This window comes from Mugil cephalus, chromosome 2 (genome assembly GCF_022458985.1).
Source record: "Mugil cephalus isolate CIBA_MC_2020 chromosome 2, CIBA_Mcephalus_1.1, whole genome shotgun sequence".
Lineage (NCBI taxonomy): Eukaryota > Metazoa > Chordata > Actinopteri > Mugiliformes > Mugilidae > Mugil > Mugil cephalus.
In genome coordinates this window covers 30289449-30306764 of record NC_061771.1, presented here as the reverse complement: position 1 = coordinate 30306764, position 17316 = coordinate 30289449, and the positions used below count along the sequence as shown (strand labels likewise).

The 17316-nt window shown below is 44.8% G+C and overlaps 3 protein-coding genes across 4 annotated transcripts; all 3 read right to left on the bottom strand.

The window, feature by feature from the left end:
• Window positions 1-6: 6 nt before the first annotated feature.
• Window positions 7-1692, bottom strand: zgc:110222 (uncharacterized protein LOC550336 homolog). The gene is made up of 3 exons (XM_047575829.1): window positions 1641-1692; window positions 796-1056; window positions 7-358 (listed from the first exon to the last, which is right to left on the bottom strand). Exons 2-3 carry the CDS (start codon window positions 1052-1054, stop codon window positions 141-143), a joined length of 477 nt encoding a protein of 158 aa, XP_047431785.1. The 5' UTR covers window positions 1055-1056; window positions 1641-1692; the 3' UTR covers window positions 7-140.
• Window positions 1693-2125: 433 nt separating this feature from the next.
• On the bottom strand, window positions 2126-10856 carry LOC125004796 (wiskott-Aldrich syndrome protein family member 3-like). The gene is made up of 11 exons (XM_047579697.1): window positions 10708-10856; window positions 8763-8902; window positions 8406-8540; window positions 7708-7861; window positions 7291-7408; window positions 7170-7214; window positions 5547-5671; window positions 5182-5475; window positions 4515-4633; window positions 4220-4426; window positions 2126-3421 (listed from the first exon to the last, which is right to left on the bottom strand). The coding sequence occupies exons 2-11, from the start codon at window positions 8893-8895 to the stop codon at window positions 3258-3260; spliced, it is 1494 nt and encodes a 497-aa protein (XP_047435653.1). The 5' UTR covers window positions 8896-8902; window positions 10708-10856; the 3' UTR covers window positions 2126-3257.
• A 224-nt stretch (window positions 10857-11080) lies between these two features.
• On the bottom strand, window positions 11081-17176 carry LOC125004797 (opsin-5-like). Of its 2 annotated transcripts, XM_047579699.1 has the most exons (6): window positions 16748-17176; window positions 15132-15337; window positions 14651-14750; window positions 14462-14566; window positions 14159-14382; window positions 11081-13117 (listed from the first exon to the last, which is right to left on the bottom strand). In XM_047579699.1, exons 1-6 carry the CDS (start codon window positions 16875-16877, stop codon window positions 12647-12649), a joined length of 1236 nt encoding a protein of 411 aa, XP_047435655.1. In that variant the 5' UTR covers window positions 16878-17176; the 3' UTR covers window positions 11081-12646. The 2 variants fall into 2 exon arrangements, with proteins under 2 accessions (XP_047435655.1, XP_047435654.1); XM_047579698.1 differs by having other exon boundaries at window positions 14462-14750.
• Between the last annotated feature and the right edge of the window lie 140 nt (window positions 17177-17316).

The following is a 17316-nucleotide window of genomic DNA, read 5'->3' as shown; positions in this document are numbered from 1 at the left end:
CCGAGATAACAGGAAATAAACTTTATTTTCAATAACAATAATAATGAAAAGAAAATGTCACTGAAATAATGAAACTAAACACAGTTGTTCTGTGGTCGTTGGCGAGCCGCCACCATCTTGACTGTCGCGGACGCCGGTCGTCAAGGTAACAGCTCATCGGGGATCTCCACAGTCCAGAGGTCACGACCTCCGTGGGCCCTCAAGGGCTCCTTCAGCCAGCGAGGGTTGGACAGGTGAGTCAGGTGTTTCTCCTGGAGACCAGTCAGAACGGCAGACTGCTCCAGGTGCTGTAGCTCCGCCTCCTGTGAGGAGGAGGAGGAGGCGGGGCAAAGCCAGGTCCTGCCCACATCCACCAAACCTGAAAGATGGTTTGAACAGGTGATGCATTCAGGGACACCTCAAGCTGCAAACTAATATTTGGTTAGAGCTCCTTTAGCCCTGATTCCAGCAGCGTTCTCTGTGTTATTGTTTCAAGAACCACTCTTTCCGTTGTTCCAGGGTTCAGTCTTCTGCTCCCTAACAAACTGAAGCCTTTTTCCCGGTTAGCCTCACTGACTAGTGGTTTTCTTAAGGCTACACAGCAGTTCAGTCCCAATCCCTTGGGTTCCTTTCACACTGCACGTGTGGAAATGTTGTTTCACTATTAAACTGTTAGACTGTTGTTTTTTTTCCATTTGATTACAAACATTTAATCGGGAACTATTTCGATCCCATTTCTTCCTGGAAGACAATCATCCTTGCAGTGATTATCCAACAGGATACCTAGTAGCTTAGTTAAATTCAGGTGATTCTCACCTGCCACCACTCCGCGGCCAAACCGCTCCCCAGACTCCAGGAGCGCTTGGATCTGAGCTCGGTTCATCCCCAACGGGCCGCTAAGCACCGCCCTCCACTCGTCCCCCTCCCAGTCCCTCCGGGCTATGTGGACGGCCAGGGTCTGGTTCTCCAGTGGGGCCAGCAGGGGCCTCCAGCGGCTCTCCACCGTCTTCACCCCGTCCAGGACCAGGCCAGCATACGGCTGCCGGAAGGACAGGCACCACACCTGCACCGGCATGTCTGCAAAAAAAACAAAAAAACAAAACAAACGCACCCTGGTCAGAGGTCTGCAAAACAAACGCACCCAGGACTCAGCTGAAACCCGTGTTTTAGCCCAGATTTATATTTGTGTATAATAGCCAACACATTTCTGTTGTATTACAAGAATTAAATTACTGTATGATTTATGTGAATCAGAAACATGACGGGTCTGGAAGCGAACCATACTTTATTCATATTTCTGATGTTTTTAACATCAGTTGATGATAAGTCGCTCAACACACAGAGGAACGTTAATTGACATATTTCTTCGCGTCATTTCAACTGAACACATTTAATGTTTATGCCGATTTCCAGAGAAAACTCCACTTTGTCTCTAAAGCGGTTTCATCTTCCATCAAACTAAACTGTTCCGCAGAGGGACAGTGAAACGTTAATTCTCAGGTTCTTTTAATGAAGTTTGGTCGGGCCGCTCTGCGAACACGGTGATCACAGCCCGTTCAGTGATTCTTTTCTTATTCTGATATTTGTTTATTGGGTTTTAACTGAAAATAAACTTCACACAAAAGTTCAGTTTTAAAGTGAGGAGTTAAAAAATCACTCACATTATAAACCGCCGCGCTTCCGCCTCTGCTTCTTCTTCGTTGGAAGCATTTAAACATGACTTCCGCTGTGCTGCCTCCACAGGTCAGAGGCGGCGCTGCAGCTAATTCATCAGTTTACATTTTAATAAATAAGATTAAAAATCTGTTATAAAATATGTAATAAATCTACGGAAGGGTATTAGGGCCATTAGGGTATTTTCAAATCAAAATGTCTAGAGTAAAGTCGATATTGAGAAAAAATTCAATCCTGTCTTCAACTTTATTCTCAACATTTCTACTTTAAATAATAATAATAATAATAATAATAATGAAATTTCAATTCTATTCCTGATAATGGTTGTTGATCTTTCTTTTTACCTGTGGTTCTTAAGTCTAAAATCTAAATCTAAAATAAACATTTACCTTTAAATGTAAATTAAAATGTATGACAATAGAGTAACATTTGCAAGAACAAAATAAATAAATCAATCAGACTTTTGTTTTTGTCAAAGTTTTCTTATTTCCGTTTTTTTTTTTCCACCAACATGCAAACAACCACAACCAATCACAGATCAATCTTTATCTACAACCAATCACAGATGGTACAGAGCAAGAAGTACACGCCCCCTCTGGTGACATCATCCCTGGCAGGGGGCGTTGACGTCACCAGGTGAGCGTTACTATGACGACAGCGCTTCACATTAATCAGTGACGCTTCTGTCCGATGAACAGAGGCATCATGGGACGTGTCCATTAAAGACATGAGCTTGGCTCCGGTTACTATGGCAACCAATGGACAGTTTAACGGGCAGCTAGTCGCAGATACAAAATAAAAACTAAAGAAACCACAAAAAAAACCCCAAAAAAGATTAATTAAAATAAGCACATAAATAAATAGTAAATAAACAGTGGGACTCCAGATTAAATCCTAGACATCACCTAATCCAATTCAAAGTCCTACACATAATCCATTACTCTTAAGTGGAGTTACACAATATTTTCTTCCTGAAATTTCCTAATAAAATGTAAGTTTACTGAAGTTGTCTTGTGTGCTAAGCTACAAGGCTTCTGTTTATTCATGTAAAGGCAAGTTACCAAGAAGGCCACCAGGGCGGGAACACGTTGGCACGATTTTAAGTGATTTTAAGTTATTTTAAGTGATTTTAAGTGACAGCCACATTTAAATAAAGGCTTTTTAATTGCACAAAATTGCCTCAGATCCCTAAAACTGAAGGGCAATATATTGTTACACCCGAGCAGCACTCCTGACTATTTGATTGTGGCTTTAATTTTCAGTTTATTCTCAAAAAATACACATCGTGAACTAGTCCTAATAATGTCAGACATGTCTACATCTTTAAGAGTTGAATATCGATCTGTGTATTGCCCTGAACTGGACCTCTGTTTTGGAAAATTAATAAAAATTATTTGAAACGACAAATCGTAAATAAATACCAATGTCACTGAACACAATTCATAGAAGAAGAAGAAGAAGCAGGAACCTCCTCATTTAAGGTCCTTATGAATTCAGCACAACACAAGGAGATAACTGTCTCATCATGAGGGGGGTTGGGGGAGCGCTACAGGATCACACCTGCATCACACTGACCAGAAAACCAGAAAACATGAATTATTTCTTTAGTCAGACCAGTCCTGGTCCTCGGGCTCGGACTCTTCCTCTGATTCGCTGTACTCCACGGCGATGCGTCGCGACAGGATGGTGGCGACGTCGTTCCCCGTCGGCTCGCGTTTCTTGGCCTCCTCCTGCTCCCGCTGCTCCTGAACCTTTCTCAGCTGGATCCCTGCAGAACGGAAAAAGAGACAGTGTATTACAGCGGCTACCGCTAACAGCTAGAGCTAACACCAACACACAGGTGTCCAAACATACGACCGGTGGACCAAAAACAGGCCGCCACAGGGTCCAATCTGGCCCACGACGGGTTGAATTCAGCAAAGTGCAAAAACGACATTGAAGACATTGACTGCAATTTTTTACAATTAAAGTAGACGTGTGGACGTAGACTGATCCACACAGACATTAAGGAGTTAAATTTTTCTGTAAATTTTGTCCACGGGGTCTAAGATAAAAAAAAAAGTCTCGATGTCCAGCACATTATTGTTGAATTTGAAGCAACACAAAAAATACGAACAAAACTGGAAAAAATTAACACAAATTGTTCATTTTGGAGTCGAACATAGGTCAAAATTACAAAATGCGAACTATGAATGTGAATTTTTTCAGTTTAATCTGCGCAAACTGAACTTTGAGCTTGTTCTAGTGTGGACGTGCACAACAACTAAGGCCTCGGACTACACAGAAATTGCACTTCTTTTTCTTAAGAAATGTCCTGTTGTTCATTACATGTTTTGTAATTGTGCAGTTCATTAAATGTAAACACTTTCATAACGTATTTATTGGCACTAAAACAAAAGGAAACGTGAAGTTGTCATTATTTATATGTTACTACACTAAACTAGTGTACTAACTAAAATGAGTTTGACACCCCAGCACTATAACTAATGCTAACAACCAGAGCTAAGAGTTAGAGCTAACGCTAAAGCTCTTGCTAGCATCTCTAAAGCATCATTAGCCCGGTGACCTCTGCGGATGGCGGCCAGCAGGTCGCTGCGGGCGTCGTTCATCGGCACGTTCGGTCCACCAGGAGGCTTCCTGCCATCTGTTGCCAGGGGTAACGGGGGCGCGGCAGAGGCCAGGGCTCCAGGGCGGGACGGGGAGGGGGTGTAGTTAGAAGGTGGAGGCGGCGGGGGCGAGGGGCTGTATGGGCGAGGGAGGGCAGCGGCGCCACCTGAAGACAAAACCAACGGGAGGTGTTTCATCTGTTTGCTTGCCTGTTTCTCTGTGTGCTGAGAGGAAGGACGACAAATGGCTGTTACCTTGGTTACCGGGAGGCGTGGCTACGGCAGCGTTGTGGGTGGAGCTGTTGGGGAACGCCTTCTGTCCCGACGGCATGAGAGGAGGTGGCGGCGGGGGGGCGGGAGGGATCTGATGGTCACTGTTGGGGAGGGGAGGAGCCACAAACACGCTTAACGAATAATTTTTATACCTTAGAATGCAAATCTAAAGTGTATAGTTGTTTACAACTGTTTACATTGAAATAGGACCATTTCCAAAACTATCAGGTGTCCCAATCAGTAATAATGTCTAAATGTCCCAAATCTGTCCAATCTCTAAATTGGCTTCTCTCAGTTCGGTTGGGCTGAGTGTATCGACCTAAACGTCAAATAGTATCGATACCAAGGCCCATATCAACATCGGATCGATACTTTTGTTTTATACTGTAATTAGTTCAGAAAAGATCAGTGTATTTGCCTAAATATTTGTCCTGTATTTTATTATAATCGAAACCATGTAACTAAAGGCAAAATTACAAAGTTCTTCAATGGTCACGACATTTCAAGAAAAAAATATCGGCGATACTAGTTTACTTGGTATCGGATCGATACCAAAATTCCAAGTATCGCCCAGCTCTACTATTTCGCTGCAGTCACTTCACAGACTGAATATATGTGAATAATTTCCCCTCTTTCTGTATGAGCTTACATGGCGTCCTTGGCGGCGTTGGTGCGTGCTCCGTTCTGATTGGCCGAGCTGAGCGGTGGCGGGGGGTGGTGGGGGTGGTGGTGGTGGTGGTGTTGCGGCTGGTTGCGGCCCAGAGAGTGCTGTCGAGCGGAAGCCGTGGCGGCGGCGGCGGCGGCGGGTCGGAGGGCGCGGTCCAGAGACTGAGTCTGACCGCTTCCACTGGTTGCCGCGGAGACGGGATCCTTCCCATCATGCCCATGGGCCTCGTGGCGGTGCGGGGTGGGAGGTAAGGAGGGGTCGTCCGTCATCCCTGACCTGTGGAAGGGGAGGAGTCAGACCTTCGGGACGGGGGGGTTTATGGGGACGATCTGATGAGGACGTCCTACCTGTCCGGAGACATGGAGCCGTCGGACATGTGGTGAGGGGAAGGCGTCACTCTGGCGTCCGGGCGGAGCTCTTTATCGTACGCCATCAGGTTCCACTCCTGGCGCCTGTTACGAGCCTTACGCACCTGGGGACAGAAGGATGAGGACAACCACCAAAGTATAAAACCAGGAATCATCATCCTCTGGTCTCAGGTCCATCTGTTGACCTCAGACCAGGACCCGTAGTCCTAAACATTCAAGGAGCTGCTCCTAGTGGCCAAAGTCTACGGAAAAATCTTGATGTTTTCTAAAAAAGTTTCCCCTCAAAGTTCAGAGGAGATCCTGGTAAAGACAAAAGGTATTCCTAAAGAATCCCAGCTCTTCAGAGAGCTCCTAAGGTGAGATCAGGTTCAGGAGTGGACTAATGCCTCCCAGTGAGAAGATCCGGGTTCGAGTCCAGCTCGGGTCTTTCTGGGAGGAGTTTGCATGTTCATTAGTCTGATTGGTGACTCTAAAGTGACCCTAGGTGTGAGTGTGATGGTTGATTGGTCGATTGTCTATGTGTTGGCCCTGTGATAGGCTGGAGACCTGTCCAGGGTGGACCCTGCCTCTCGCCCAATGACAGCTGAGATGGGCTCCAGCAACTCCCGCAACCCTAGTGAGGATAAGTGGTAGAAGATGAGGTGACGGTGCAGGAATCCTAGAAATTGATGAAAGCTGAGCTATTTTACCCTCGTTAAAATGACCCAACGTGGTAAATGAATGGAAGTAAATAAATCCAACTATCAGCATGATAGCAACACTGGACCGGACTTTACACACATTTGACTCATTAGCAGCAGGTTTTTTGAACCAATCAGAGCTCGGTACATGAGTTGTGATTGAGTAAATGCTGCCTGTCATTTTCTTCTGATTTCATTGATAAAAGTCATTATAGGATTCAACGCAACTTCTTCTTCTTTTTTAACTCTGTGCCAACTTTGATTCCTCAAGAACAAAACCACTTAGAGTGACTCTGTTTTTGTGACAGAAACTTCAGAGTCTTGGCTTTTAAAAGAGACCAAGACCATGAATGAGTTCCAAAATGTTCATGAACAACGTTCAGTTTACTTTAGATATGTCCTAAATATCCTTAATCCTATTTTTTTTTTCAAAACATCTGGAATGATGAGAGGTTAGCAAAGATTTTCTTTTATTTATAAATATTTACAATGACGCAGTCTTCATAGAGATTAGATTGTGTGATTAAGTCTATTGATTTGATTCTCCATTCTATGGCCATTGTCACCAAAAGTGTATTTTTGTCCAGCTTTTAGGATCAGTGAAATGATGCCTCATGCCTCATACCTCATACCTCATACCTCACAGAGTCAGAGGTCAGAGTTTCTGTCCATTTCTTTCTCTGAGTTAAAATGAGAATGTTCTGGAATTATTCCTAAACTAAAACACCTTGCTGTGATTTTTTAGGCTAAGTTAGCAGCTAAATGAGAGGACTCTCAAAATCTCTATGAATATGGGCCCTGGTCTAGAATCTCTGCAGAGTTTCTGCGTCAACCAGGTTCTTCCACCAGCTCCTAGAGAACCTCCAGTGGACCAGACTCTCCAGATAAAACGAAGTTCTGGATCAGTTCAGTCCAAACTTACCTTCTTCACCTCCCGTCCTGAAGACTCCTCCACGTTCTTCTGCTCCTGGAAACAAACGAGGAGGATCAGGATGAGTTGAGTTGATGAATAGATAAGTGAATGGATGGACTCGCTGACGAACCTTCTGTCGTCTCTTCTCTTTGCGTTTGTTCTCGGTGGCCTGCAGCATCTTCTCCTTCCACAGGTGGAAGAAGTACGACGGGTCGGTGTAGAACTTCAGGCCGTCCTTCTTGTCGTCCCTGCAGACAGAGGAGAGTCGGAGGTTCACAGGGATGCTGGCATGTTAGCGTGTTAGCCACAGGTGTGTCTAGCACATTTTTAGGGGAACTCAAGCTGTCTCTGTTGTCTCTCTGGCAGTGTTGCCTGTCTTCATTGACCTTCATATGTTTAAGTTCGTTTTACACTTACTGTTTTTCTCATTTAATTGCAATTTCTTTATTTTTTAAACCAAATAGTAGCTTTGTGTCATTGATAGTTTTACATGAGTGGACCCCTGAAGCTCTGACCCCAGATTTGCCCCTTGAGATTGGACACTGACCTGTAGGGCGTCAGTATGTTGAGCGGAGGTGGTTTGTCACAGCGATGGTACATCTCCAGTACTGGGTTAAGGATGGAGCTCCGTGACACCACCTGCTGGTCCTGGATGGTACTGCTCCTGAACGCTTTCCGCATGTTGATGTCCTGCAGGGACACTAGAAAGGACAACAGCAGGTTTGGTTTAGTTCTCAGGACGGCGGGAGGTCCAAATTAAGACTTAATCACATAGTTTAACCCTTTATAGAGCACTCATTGAAATACTTGGAAATTCTAAATTTCAACTCTAGAGTGTTATCACAGGATGTTAGAAGACTTTTTAACTTTTTTTTTTTTTTAATGGAGAAAATCAAGATGAATGAATTTGCTAAATATAGTTCCCTGACCTTAAGCTGTAAACTAATGTAAACATGGGTTTAGAGAATTAGAACATCAGAGACTTGTCAACATTATCACATTAGACAACATTAGGACACTTCTTCTTCTTCATGGTTCCTAATGAATCAGTTGTGCTCAGAGTTCATGCAGAGGTGGACCTCGTAGACCACATTAGACCCTGATTAGACCTGAGAATGTTTCCTTGATTTTCTCTCATTTGGCTGAATGAAAACCAGGGATGCAATTTAAAATTTGCTGAAGTGACTAAATATGGTTCCTCGCCCCACGAAGGGTTAAACCACGTGGCCATGAAGTGTTATCCACCTTCCTCTACGGTGGAGTCCAGCTGTGTGACCTTCACCGCCAGAAGATCCACCCTCTCCTGCAGGCTACTCATCCTCAGGTAGAAGCTGTTGGCCTCCGTAAATAACTCCCCAAAGATGTCCTCGGCGTGACGACCTGCACGACAGCAAACGCTGTCAACACCGAACCAGGACAAAGACACACTGTGGTGCAACATCTGTCTAGTGACCAGGAGGGAACGACCTGAGCTGACTCTGATGTATTTTTTGTAAATTTCAGTCAGAAATGTTCACAGAGTGGCTTTTCCCACTTCTTTGATTCTGTTTATGATTCTGTCAGTTCATCAGTGCAGCCAGGGTTACAATGATAACCACTCACTGAGTCCGCCCAGCTGTTTGATGACTGCAGCCAGGGTGCTGTTGGTGACACACTCCAGCTCACTGGCGACGCCATCAGGCAGAGCTCCTCGACACAGGTACCGGGGCTCAATGATCCGCTTCACCAACGGCATGGCTCACCTGCACAGAAATCAGAGGTTCGTCCTCAGAGGCCATTAAGAAGTGAAGTGGGCTGTACCGAACTGAACTCATCTGGACCAATGGGACCGAACGTTTAACTGAAGGAAACACCGTCGACCATTTTGGTTCCTACCACCAAATCCTCCAGAAAGATAGCAGCTTCGAGTCTTGCGTGAACCCCAGATGTAAGAAGAGCAGCTAGCTCAACCCACTCACAAGACATGTTCAGTAAGGGTTACCTAGGCAACCAGACTTCCATACCGAGACATAGAAAACCAGAGACTCGCTGTAGATGAAGACAGAGGCTGAGCCAATGTGAATTAACTGAAGGTTTGAAACTAATCTTAGATTTTATCCCAGAAAACATCCCGAGACCCATTAGTTCGGACACGTGGATCTAAATTGAAGTTGACGTCATGATGCAGTTCCTCTGGCGTCCACCAGGAGCTGCTGTGATCATCGGTCCTCGCCATTGACTGTATATACATGTAGATTGTGTGTGTGTGTGTGTGTGTTCACACTGAGCGTGAGCAGTGCGGCCTCACATTGCATCGCTATGGTAACGCAGCCTCTCAGGCTGGATACATGGTTACTCTCCACGGTTACTGTTGCTAGGAAACAAACGGAGAGGAAGGCATGGTAATCACATAGCAGCTGCTCCAACACCTGGGATGCTAGGAGGAGCTACTGTTAGCTGGGAGGCTAACAGTAGCTCTGAGTTAGTTGGGAGACTTATTGTTGTTCTGGTTCTTTTACGCCATGTAACTTGCTGGTTAATAAAAGTTAAAGAGATGAAACAAAATCAGCAGATTAATCACAGGGTTGAGATTAATCACAGGGTTGAGATTAATCACAGGGCTGCTGTGGATTAATTTTGACTAATCTCGATTAACTATCAGCCTATCCCAGCTACAATTAAATATCATTCATCTTTAATCTCTATAAATCGTGTTTCATTTTGCATGAGAAAACAGGTTTAAGAAATAGGGGGATATATCTGCACTTAACACATTTCTTCAACAGTTTTAACAAAACAACTTGAAACAGCTATTTGTGTCTTTTTTAAACCAGCACGTGTCCACATTAACGTGTCCCTGTTGGTACTAAGACAAACTTACTTGTTGACGTTGTTGAAGAGAGCTGACCACTTCTTATTTATAATGTTGCTAAAACTGAAGGAGCGGACACATATTTACAAGTCAGCATCGCCAGTTTGTCTTTGTCTTGGTTTGTCTCAAGCTGGCGATGCGTTAGGCAAAGTGCTACCAGAATCCCCAACTAACGTTTGCTTGGTGAAAAGAAAACTCCTTCCTGCAGAGTGTGATGATACTTTATGTTCCGTCTTGTTTTTTTTTTTGTTTTTTTTTTCAGATTAATCATGATGACGGATTAATCTGCGTTAACACGTTACCTTTGACAGACTTACTAGAACCACAACAAGAGAAAAATGTCTTTGGCCTGAACGAACCCTCACAGACCGGTTACGTGGACATGTGACGTCACATTCCACAGGTAATGACATCACTGACACCCACATTCACTCTCAAGCACCCACTCGCGCGCTGCTCCATCACACTGTGCAGAGATGACGTAATGCAGTAACATATGTACTGTGTGTGTGTGTGTGTGTGTGTGTGTGTGTGTGAGAGAGAGAGAGGGAGAGAGAGAGAGACACGCTTCATCGATCGATCGCCCGAACTGTCACATGATGACGTCAGCGCCGGTCTCCGATCGATCACTGATCGATGGTCGATAACGCATCAGCTCGAGGCCGATGGGCGCCATAACGGATCGACCGGACTCACCTGAGGACGGAGTCCGGTTCTGTCCAGTTTCTGTTCCAGATTCCGGTTCGTTCACGGGGGCGTCAGAGAGCGGAGAGCGGCGGAGTCATCCTCCTCCGACCGGGGACGGATGCTGGCGGAGAGGACTGGAGGAATCTGACTCGGATCCGTTCGTCTTCACTCGGCTGTTGTCGGGTACATTCGTCTATCCTCGGCTTCATTCGGCTCTTGTCGGCCTCATGAAGTTGCTCTCAGCCTCAAATGATCACAATCACCTTTATTGGCCAAATACACATATAAGGAATTTGACTCCGGTCGCTTTGTTCGCTTAGTACAAAAACACAGAACTTAAATGAGCGTAAAAAAAATAATAAAATAAATAAAAGCGTAAAAAAGACAACATAAATTGGACGTTAGGATATAAAACTTTGAAAAATGAAGAGCAAGAGCAGATCTATACAGCGGAGTTGAACTTTATGTTCATTCGGCTCTTGTTGGAATTAGATTCCAGGTGATTTTTTATCCTTGTCCACATTTTTTGTTCCTGTTATTAATAAAAATGTTGTAACTGTAAAGTGACTGAGGACTTGACTACCTACCTGATCACAAACACGATGTGAATCTGAGGGAGTCCGCAGGTAAAGTGGGCGTGGTTTAAATTGTAGGCAACAAAAACAACAAACAATAAAAACATGCGACCTAAGCAAACTCCAACCAATCAGAGCCATGAGGATTGTTGAGTTGCTGAGAGGTGGTTCCTCAGGGCTCCTCTATGTCGGTGCTGTTACGCCACATTATTAGGAACACATTGCTCGGACTCATCGTTCAGTCTAAAGTTTTATTTTGTGTTTATCATACGCTGACATGGCGACCATGGGCTCGATATCAACACTTTGAGCTGCAGAAATCTCAGCACTTAAAAGTCAAACCAGATCCTGATCAACAAAATAAACATGAATCATTTTAAATGTAAAATATAATATAATACAAATAAAAACAGTCTCGCAATTTAAAAAAAAAAAAAAAACATCTCAGTTTGGTTTAGTATTTCCATCCTGCTATTCTCCACCTGTCCACCAGGGAGCTCTGAGTCTCAGTCCTGTTGGACATCGTCCGTCTAGAAGAGCAGAGACAGAAAGACTGGCTGGTTTTACTTCTCAGTTTGAGAACAGTGCAAATGAATTTAACCAAAGGATGGACGAATAAAAAAAAAAAAGCATCTCCAAGGCCTCGTTCGGACGTCACATTAACCTCTGTCTTGAGAGTTCTGTTCAGATGATGGGTCAGAGGTTAGAGTCCAGATCCGATCTCAGACCACTACCTCAGTCTGGAATCTTCCAGGGTTCATTTCTAATCTGAGCTTCGTCTCAGATCAGGACGTTAGGACGGAGATAAAAATAAATAAATAAATAAATAAAATGAAGAAGAACTTAATGTGAGAATTTACATCGTGTTCCTAAATTTGGATCATGTCTCCAAGTCAACAACCATCATGTTCCTGGTTCTGGTCCAGTGGTAGGTAGAGATCCATCAGAGACAGCATCTGATACAATATTCTTCTGACCACAAGGTGGCGCTGCTGCTGACACTTTTTAATTTGAATAAATAAATGTAAAAATAAATAAATGTAAAATTAAAAGACGGAACGATCTGATGTTAATGTGACGTCTGAACCTGAGACCCACGGTTCTCAGTTACTTCAAAACGTTCCTGGACCCAGCAGCTATGAGAACTCTTTACAGGTGGATGGATTTTGATGGGGGGACAGACGAGCTGCTCAGTGTCTTCAGTCAAAGGAGAAGTTTGTCAAATCTACTGAACAGAAACCGTTCTACTATTGATTCTTCTTCTTCTTTGACTCTGGGCGTCGTTCTGATCGCAGACGTCATTGGATTCGTTGAGTTGATGAGTTTCATCGGTCGGTGGCGCTTCGGGACGTCCTCCGGGTGACCTGGACCCGTCACAGTCTTTCACATTCAAACTCGGAGCCAGTCTCGGAGGGGCGGGGCACTTCGATGTAGAACACCTCCTTATTAGCGGGTGGAGGCGTGCAGGGTGGGCTGCCCACGGCGCCGTCTGGACTAGGGGCCGGGTAGGGCTGGTACTTCTTCTCAGGCCGGTTCGGAGGAACTTTGAGTTTGCCTCCGGCAGCAGCGGGGCGGCCGTGGGCGTCGGCCTTCGGCTTGAAGCGCTTTAGCTTGACGGTGTCTTTGGTGTCGCGGGCGCAGGGCAGCAGGATGGAGACGTCTTTGCGGAACTTGGAGCTTAGGCCGAAGTAGATGAGGGGGTTGTAGAAACTGGCCGACTTGGCGAAGAGGCGGGTGAAGATGCTGGTGAGGTTGGGGACATGGAAGCCGAAGGCCGACCACATGGACACGACAGCGTACGGAGACCAGGCCAGGATGAAGGCCGTGCAGATCACTATGGAAACCTGGAGGACACAAATCAGAGTTAATGTCGGAGACAAAGGCCAACTAAAACTAACTTCTGATGGTAAAAAGTATACGGAAATGTTAATGAGACGTGACTAGAATATTATTTAACCCTTCAGAATTACCGTAACTCACAAAATTCCAAGTGTGGCTGAACACTGGGAAGTTGTGCTTTTGTCTGGAAGACCTTCATGATTAACTTAATTTTCACCTCAACCCCCCAACCTGCAGCCAACAGCAGCGATGTGACATCATTACTGTAATGGCAGCTTTTCTTTTTTCTTTTTTTCCAACAATGGAAAGAGATATGTGGAAATGAACAAGTGCTAAGAGAGCAGTGTAGATACAGGCTGTTGCCTGGATGCTACAGATGGAAGCTTTATAAAGTTAGAAAAATTCAGCTTAATATTTTGTCTAAAGGCAACGTATAGAATTAATGCTGTTTGACTAAAAGTTGACGAAAACTTCAACTGACACTATGGAAGCTAAAAATAACTAAAATGTGACTAAGACTAATAAAAATTTTCATCTGAAGACTAAAGGCTCTTTTATAGTAAAACTGGAAAACATTTGTACTTGTCAGTCTGTCTCAGCTCCCCCCAAACACTAGTTGGCACCGTGTCTTTTGTTGTCAGTTGGGTTCATTTTTGTTTCTACTTCCTGCTTCACTTTAAATTATGGCGAGTGACTCTTGTTTGCTGAAATTTCACTGAACACGAGTCGTACATATGTTTGTACCTCCAAAACCTCCTCAGTTACCAGTTCTTTATTGATCCAAAACAATCAGTTTGAAAATTGTGGAAATGGAGAAGCAGCCGTTAATACTAAAGAGGAAACCAATTAAAAGCTCTTATGTCACATTTCTGGGGAGGTACACGTCAGCTTTGATATTATGACCTAAAGCAGAAGCCCAAACTGTGGGTACAACTAACTCATAAATGTCGATCTTCATTCACACTGGTCACTGACACTAACACTGTCCAGGCGTTACATGCCGCTGAAGCTCCTCACTGGAAGAACATGTGGTCTCGAACACTCACAATGGTCACGTCTCTCTCGATCTTCCTCTGGCGGTCGGTCAGGTCGCCCTCTGACGACAGAGCGTTGCCTCTCTTCACTGTCTTGATGATGGACACGTAGCAGAAGAGCATGATGAGCACCGGCACGAAGAAGCAGAAGATGAAGATGCAGATGATGTAGGACCTGTAAACGCTCGAGTAGTTGGCTTTAGTCCAGTCAATCTCACAGGTGCCGTATCCTCGATCTGCAGAGAACCACAGGTCAGGTTTCAGAGGTCAGCGAACACACCACCGTCAACAGAACTTAATTTCATGGCGTCCTGCCTTTGTAGCCGCCCCAGCCAAATAACGGAGCTCCAGACCAAAATCCGGCCGTGATCCAGATAAGCAGCAGACACACGAACACACTGGTCCGGTTGATGTGACGCGCTGCAACATAAACGTTCATGTTTAGAGGAAGACCCGAGGAACACCTGGTCATTACAAGCCTGTTAATGGAGTTCAGACGGAAACCTTTGCTTGGGTGACAGCCTTTGATGTAGCGCGTGACGCTGATCACTGTCAGAGTGTTGATGCTGCTCAGACCAAACACCAGCGTAAAGAAACCGTCCACCTACAGGAGACACAGCATAAATGAGTCACAGACATCAGAAGATGGAGTTTCTGATCATCTGAGACACTCCTCAGTTAGTCTCAAGTTAGTCTCAGCAGAGTCTCAACTGAGTCTCGGGTGAGTCCTAAATGAGTTTCGGGAGAATTTCAAATGAGTCTCAGGCAAGTCTCAGGGGAGTCTCAAATGAGTCCTAGATGAATCTCAAGTAAGTCCTAGATGAGTCTCAAATGAGTCTCTGGCAAGTCTCAGGAGAGTCTCGAATGGGTCTCTGGAGAATCTCAAATTAGTCCTATGTGAGTCTCAGGTGAGTCCCAGGTGAGTTCCAAATGAGTCCTAGGTGAGTCTCAAAGATGAAGCTCAGGTGAGTCTCAGTTTCCGTACCTGGCAGGTCCAGATGGACGAGATGAGGTAGCCACTGTCCTGGAAGACATTGAAAATCTCGATAATTCCTCTGGAGTAGCCGAACACAGAGATGCTGGCGTCGGAGACGGCCAGGTTGAAGGTCAGGTAGTCGGTGGGCTGCAGCGAGGCTCTCTGGCGGTAAAGGACGAAGAGGACGATGCTGTTTCCAAACCAGGACAACCAGCCTGCAGCACAACACAGGGGTTCATGTAGAGAACAAAGGCAAGTCTGAACTTTTATCCTGAAGGAACCAGAGACCAGTGAAAGTCTGAATCTGAACAGGCTGCTTCTAAATATTAACCTCCTTCAGAATTTTCTACATTTCTTCATAAGTCCTGAAAGTAGATATAGAGAACCCAATTAAACACATGAAAAAGAAGTATTATACGGTTGTTTATTCTGAAAACGAGACAATATTACATATATGTGAGGTGCATCTCTAGGATTACAAGTTAATTTTAAGGTTAAACCAGAGTCCGTGTTTTCAGAAGTGTTTCCATCAATGTGATGGGACCGATGACTTGAATGATGAGAATAGATCAAAGGAGCTTTGTGAGGAGCTCAGATAAAAAGAGTTGTTGTTGCTCATCAGGCTGGAAAAGGTTCCACAACCATCTCTAAAGAGTCTGGAAGCCACAAATAATCCACAGAGAGTCAGACAGACTGAAGACGACTGTTCCCCTCCACAGGAGTGGTCCACCAACAAACATCCCTCCATCATAGTGGGAGAGGAACCAGAGGAACCCAGGGGAACTTCTAAGCAGCTAAAGGCCTCTCTCACATTGGCTGATGTTAATGTTGATGAATCCACTCAACAACCAAAGACACTGCTCTCTGTCCACAAAGAACATCTGGACAATGTTTAGTGGACAGATGAGACCAGAGTAGAATAGTTTGGGTTAAATGTTTGGAGATGAACCAACACTGCATTCCAGCATCAGAACCTCATCCCTCCATAAAACATGGGGGCGCTAATGTCGTGGTTTGGGCCTGTTCTACTGCATCTGCTCATCATTGATGGACCAATGAACTGTGAATTCTACCAGTGAACTCTGAAAAGAAGAAAATGTCAGGACATGAGTCCATGAGCTGAATGTGAAGAGAAACTGGGTCATGGAGGAAGACAAGGAGCCCAAGAACACCAGTGGTTCTCCAGAAGAACCAGATAAATGTTTAGGAACAAGTCAATGTCCTGACCTTCATCCAGTAGAAATGTTGTAGCATCAGTTGATGAGAGGAAACTGTTGTAGACCACTGATCAGCAGTTACCACAAACATTTAGTTTCAAGGAGATACGAACAAAACTTGAATAAACACATACAAACGCGTAACATTTCTGGTTGATTTGTTTGTTCTTTGTGTGGTTCTAGGATTTCTGTAAAAATCATCTGATGTTTGAGTCCTTGAGAAGGAATAAAAACCTTTAAGCAGCACCGTGTGTGTCCATGTTATCACATCAGGCAGAAAAACAACAAAATCCATGAGAAGTTTCCATCTGGAGTAACAGTAACTGCAGTGCACAGAGTCTGTGTATCCTGTGTGTATCTAGTGTGTAAGTAGTGTTGTTTATAGTGTTGTTTATATTGTGTACTGACCCAGCAGCAGCAGATAGACTCCGATGATGGTTTCTCCCTGGTCAGACAGAGGAGGGTCTCTTCCTCCTCCCAGGATGAAGCTGTGGTTCCTCCAGGGGAGGGCACGTCCGGCGGCGCCGCTGAACGACATGTTGTATGTTGTGTATTGTGCGTTGTATGTAGTAGCCGTGCTCTCTGCTCTGAAGAAACGTCTCTCCGCTTCTAATCTGGGTTAAATATAGAAGCTGATCCTGGTTCAGCTGAACTGGCGTGGAAGCAGCAGACAGCAGGGAGGGGTCAGAGGTCGGCACAGCTCTGATTGGCTGATTGATCGGTGGTTCCCTGCTGAGTTTATTGATCAGATCGAGTCTGGTACCTGCAGAGAGTCACTGTCAGAAGTTACCGCAACTTCTCCGTCTTCCTCTTTGTCTTGATTTCCGTTGGAAGAACCTGGTCTGATTTTTGTTATACCCAACCAGAAGTCCAAGGTTGTGTTTTTTTGGTCTTGCCCACATATTTTATCTTTCTAGAGAGATGTGGGGAAACTAATTGCTGAGACGTCGAATGTAACGCATTCACTTCCCTGCATC

Excerpts from the sequence above, each read along its gene's own strand:
- zgc:110222 (XM_047575829.1), bottom strand. The coding sequence starts at position 1,054 with ATGCCGGTGCAGGTGTGGTGCCTGTCCTTCCGGCAGCCGTATGCTGGC. Across the intron at positions 359-795 it reads TGGCCGCGGAGTGGTGGCAG|GTTTGGTGGATGTGGGCAGG; the intron begins GTGAGAATCACC and ends ACCATCTTTCAG.
- LOC125004797 (XM_047579698.1), bottom strand. The coding sequence starts at position 16,877 with ATGTCGTTCAGCGGCGCCGCCGGACGTGCCCTCCCCTGGAGGAACCAC. Across the intron at positions 14,751-15,131 it reads CGTCCATCTGGACCTGCCAG|GTGGACGGTTTCTTTACGCT; the intron begins GTACGGAAACTG and ends TGTCTCCTGTAG. Across the intron at positions 13,118-14,158 it reads TCGAGAGAGACGTGACCATT|GTTTCCATAGTGATCTGCAC; the intron begins GTGAGTGTTCGA and ends TGTGTCCTCCAG.
- LOC125004796 (XM_047579697.1), bottom strand. The coding sequence starts at position 8,895 with ATGCCGTTGGTGAAGCGGATCATTGAGCCCCGGTACCTGTGTCGAGGA. Across the intron at positions 7,862-8,405 it reads GGACTCCACCGTAGAGGAAG|TGTCCCTGCAGGACATCAAC; the intron begins GTGGATAACACT and ends TGTCCTTTCTAG. Across the intron at positions 7,409-7,707 it reads AACATACTGACGCCCTACAG|GGACGACAAGAAGGACGGCC; the intron begins GTCAGTGTCCAA and ends CTCTGTCTGCAG.